The 4,629-nt window shown below is 23.4% G+C and overlaps 1 protein-coding gene across 1 annotated transcript; it reads left to right on the plus strand.

Annotated features, from left to right (window-relative positions):
* Positions 1 to 295: 295 nt before the first annotated feature.
* Phum_PHUM371030 (C-4 methylsterol oxidase, putative) lies at positions 296 to 2,300 on the plus strand (the record flags this gene model as incomplete). The annotated part of the gene is made up of 5 exons (XM_002428190.1): positions 296 to 497; positions 579 to 724; positions 816 to 997; positions 1,777 to 2,049; positions 2,132 to 2,300. The coding sequence occupies 5 exons, from the start codon at positions 296 to 298 to the stop codon at positions 2,298 to 2,300; spliced, it is 972 nt and encodes a 323-aa protein (XP_002428235.1).
* Between the last annotated feature and the right edge of the window lie 2,329 nt (positions 2,301 to 4,629).

A 4,629-nucleotide genomic window follows, 5' to 3' on the forward strand; every position in this document is an offset into this window, starting at 1 on the left:
TGTTTTTATTTTATTTTATATTAATTTTCCACTTTCTCATCTCTTATCAATATTAAAAAAAAAAAAACAATTGTAATTAATCTGATAAAAAATTATGATTTATATTAAAAAAAAATCAAATTTTCAAAGTGCAAATTTTGTTTGTTTCTTTGTTTGATTGTTTTGCTTCACCATTCATTGAACAAACAAGTAAGAATAATAAATAAATAAGAATAATTGTTTTTTTTTTTTTTTGATTCTTTCGCATATTTAAACTTTTATTTATTTATAGTTATAGCCGTAATAAAAAAACAAAATGTCGATGGTTTTAGTATCGTTTACATCATTTGCAACCATTTTAATATTTACATTATCATTATTTGTATCGCCATCTTTTCGAGATGATGCTTTGCAACAGTTAAAAAAATTTTATCACACAACCGGAGATATACGAATAAATCAATGGAATAAATTTTTAAATATAGTCGGAGATGATCCCGAAATACTTTGGGGTTACGGTGAGTTTTCCCTCGCCCCCTCCCCTTCTCTACCCGAGTAATAAATAATTTTTTTAATAATCGAATCGAATGATTTTTTAGGGTCGTGGTTTGTTTTAATATTAACGTATTGGATTGTCGGCGGCGTGTATACGTTTTTAGATGTGACAAACAAACCGAAAGTATTGAGACAATATAAAGTTCAACCGGGTACAAACGAACCCATAACGTCTAGTAATTTAATTAAGGTGACGTCATCACAATACTTGTAGTTTTTTACAGTTATTTTGTTTTTCTAAATATAATTTAATTTTTCTTTTTTTTCTTTATTTATCTTAGATAATATGCGTCATACTTTTCAATCAGATAGTTGTTACCATACCTTTGGCACAAATATTAGGAAAGATAATGATATGGAGAGGTACTCCACCCGTACGAAATCTTCCACCTTTTCACACGACGATTCTTGAAATTTTATTTTTTATCATCGTCGAAGAAATTGCTTTTTATTATTCTCACAGGTGATTATCATTATTATTATTAAAATTTTTTTTTAAAACGTTGCCAACTCTCTAAAAAAAAAATGAAAGAAAAAAAAAGGAAAAAGTTAGTTTTAAATATCATGTGGTAAAAAAAAATTATGTTAGTTTTGAAAAAAGTCAAAAAATACCGTAAAGGTATATCATTATCATTATTATTATTATTATTATTATTATTATTATTATCATGTTAGAGCTTTATATTACCGTAATAAATTTAATAAATGGTCTTAAATAAAGCCATCAACTTTTTATTTAATATATATATATATTAAGGGGATTTACACGCTCAACAAATTTAAAAAAAAAAAAAAAAAAATTATATCGGTATTTTATTTTTATTTTTATTTTCGGGGGGGGGGGAAGGAGGGATGGGGAGGGAGGGGTTTTACCCCGGAAAAACAAAACAAAATTATAATAAATAATTTTTTGTGGTATTTTGATATTAGTCTTATTATCGATCTATCAAATTTATTGATAAATTAAAATTATATAAAATTTCAGAATCGTTGTGCGCGACGTGAAAATTAAAAGTAATTTTACATATACATAATAATAATAATAATATATTCGAATAATAATAATAATTATAATATCAGTTTTCACCGGGTAATTAAGTTTAGGTAAATTTTTTTTTTTCTAACGGTTATTAGATGGGAAAAGAAAACTCAGGAGAGATGTTTATATTTATTAATTTATTTTTGTGAAAAAAACAAACGATTAGTTTAATAAATTTATGTTTTATTTATTAATCAATACAGGTTGTTACATCACAGAAGATTATATAAATACATACATAAAAAACATCACGAGTGGACGGCTCCGATATCGATCGTCGCACTTTATTCAAATCCAATAGAACACATATTGTCGAACATACTTCCGGCATTTTTAGGTGTTTTCATATTGAAAAGTCACGTGGCTACTGCTTGGCTTTGGTTCGGTTTGGCAATTGCATTCACGCTAAGCGAACATTCCGGTTATCACCTCCCATTTTTTCCATCTTCCGAAGCACACGATTTTCATCACATGAAGTAAGTATTCCTAACGGACAACATTATTATTATTATTATTATTATTTACGCGTTGAATTAAATTTTTTTTTTTTTTTTGTAGATTTACGAATTGCTACGGAGTTTTAGGACTTTTAGATTGGATTCACGGTACCGATTTAGAATTTAAAAAAACAATGTCTTATCCAAGACATAGAATATTATTGGGTACCACGTGCGCTCGACAACTTTTTCCAGATTTTAAAGAAACGAAACAAAAAAAAATTAATTAATTAATTAATTAAATTATTATTATTATTATTTCTCTTTATTTTAATCCTTAATATAAATCTTTTTTACTTAAAAAAAAAAAATAAATAATAAATTTTAAACGATTAATTAAACTCGTCAGGTTTTAATAATTTTTTTAAATTTATAAATATTTAGTCGATTGTTAATAATTTTATTATTATTATTATTATCATTATCACGGTTTCGTTTTAGATCGTTTTCCAAATTAGACTCTTTGTTTTTTATATAAAAAAAAAAATTATTTACATGAGAAAGTTTTGTTTTTTTTAATAAATAAATCAAATTAAAAAATTAAATGTTAAAATAATTTAAGGAGTAGTAGGTAGTAAGATTTACTAATTAGTATACACCTCCCACTCCCCCTCCCTATATTATTAGTTTTCTTTTTAAAATAAAGGGATTTTAGTTGATGTCATTTATTAAATATGCATAATCAATACGTTAATTAGTTATTATTATTTGAAAAATAATTAATTCTTAAACATTATTGGTCAAAAGGAAAAAAGGAAAAAAGGAAAGAAGGAAGGAAGGAAGGAAAGAAAAAACAATATCTTATTGGGTTAATTAATACTAAGAAAATGGACGGTTATGAAAGAGTATAAAATTCAAAAGTTCAAAGGTTAAAAAACAAAAAAATTAAAAGTAATTTAACTTATAAAAACAAGACAAAACTAGTTTGTTAGATTTAAAAATCACGAGCATGAAAAATCTTTTTAAAAAAGTTAAAAACCTTTAGTAAAAGTAAAACAAATGATACTTAAAAAATAAACTAAAATTAGTAACGAAAAAGAAAAGTGACAAAAAATAAAATAAATGGATAAGAATAAATATTGTCAATAAGCCGTTTAAATTAAAAAAAAGGAGAAAGATAAACTTTAAATGAAAAAAGGATTAAATGTTTTTCTTTCTTTTTTTTTTATTGAAATTTTTACCGATTAATCAAATGAAAATAATTATTATTATTATTAAGGTTTGTTTTTTTTATTCTACGTCATAATGATTAAAAAAAAAATCACAGCCTTGTTTGAAAAAACGATATCAATATATATGGTTTCGTACAGATCACACGTGTGGAGTGGGGGAAATAAATAAATAAACAAAAACAAAACGGTAGTGCCAACTGTTTTAATTTTTTTAAACAAACCACAGCCTTTTATGAAACGATTACTATTAATTCTTTTTAAAGAGTTTCACAACGACAACGACAACAACAACAACAACATTTTTTTTTTTTTTTTGAAAATTAAGAAAACCGTTTTTTTTTTTTTTAAACCGTTTTTCTTTCGTTTTTAGCGCAAACGCATTAATGAATCAATGTTTGTTCGTAAAATGTTTTTTCAGTTCCCGGGCGATCGGAGCCGACGCCTTTACTATTAAAATCGTATTTAAAAAAATTTTTTTTTTTTAGTTTTTTTTTTTTTTTATGTTTTTTCTGTTTTTTTTTTTTTTCTATTACCCTTTTGTGAAAATTTTAAAAAAAGTTGTAATCGAATACGTAACTAATAATAATAATTATACTGTTTTTTTTCCTACCGTTTCAAGTTGACGAATTAATTAAAAAACTGTGTGAGAGTTTTTATTTTAAATAAATTTTTATTTTTTTCGTTTTTATTTAAAAAAAAAAAAAAAAAAAAAAAACGGTTTGTCACGTTTAAAAACCGCATTTGATAATATTTCGGTTTATTTATTTTTTTTAATCGAACCGGTTTTATTATTATTTTAAATTTTTATTTATTTATTTATTTATTTAAATAAAACTGTTGGTGTGTATTTATTTATTTATTTTTTTTTGAAATTAAAAAAGTGAATTTTTCACCGTTTGGTGACGTTATTTAGTTGTTGTTGTTGTTGTTTTAATATTAAAGGAAACACATGGTGACGTGACAATAGTATATATATCATTAAAAATTTATGTTTGTGTGAACAAAAAAATTACAATGTTTAAAATTAATAATAATAATAATAGTTTTTAGTAAGTATTAACAACAAGTTTATTAACTTTAATATTATTATTATTATTACATGTGAACAAACGATTTGTTGTCGTTTGTTTTTGTTTTTTTATACAAAATGGCGAATTGGCATAAAATATAATCACGTTTAACCTAAATTTTAAAAAATTTTTCTTTTTTTTTTTTTACTCATTTCGACGTCATTTTATTCACAACATATTTAACTTATTAAATAATAATAATAATAATAATAATAATAATAATAATAATAATAATAATTTGTCATTTTTGTTTGTTGTTGTTTTGTCGTAATTAAAAATTATTTTAACTTCTTTTTTTTTTTATTGACGGATTATTT

This window comes from Pediculus humanus, genomic scaffold (genome assembly GCF_000006295.1).
Source record: "Pediculus humanus corporis 1103172107803 genomic scaffold, whole genome shotgun sequence".
Lineage (NCBI taxonomy): Eukaryota > Metazoa > Arthropoda > Insecta > Psocodea > Pediculidae > Pediculus > Pediculus humanus.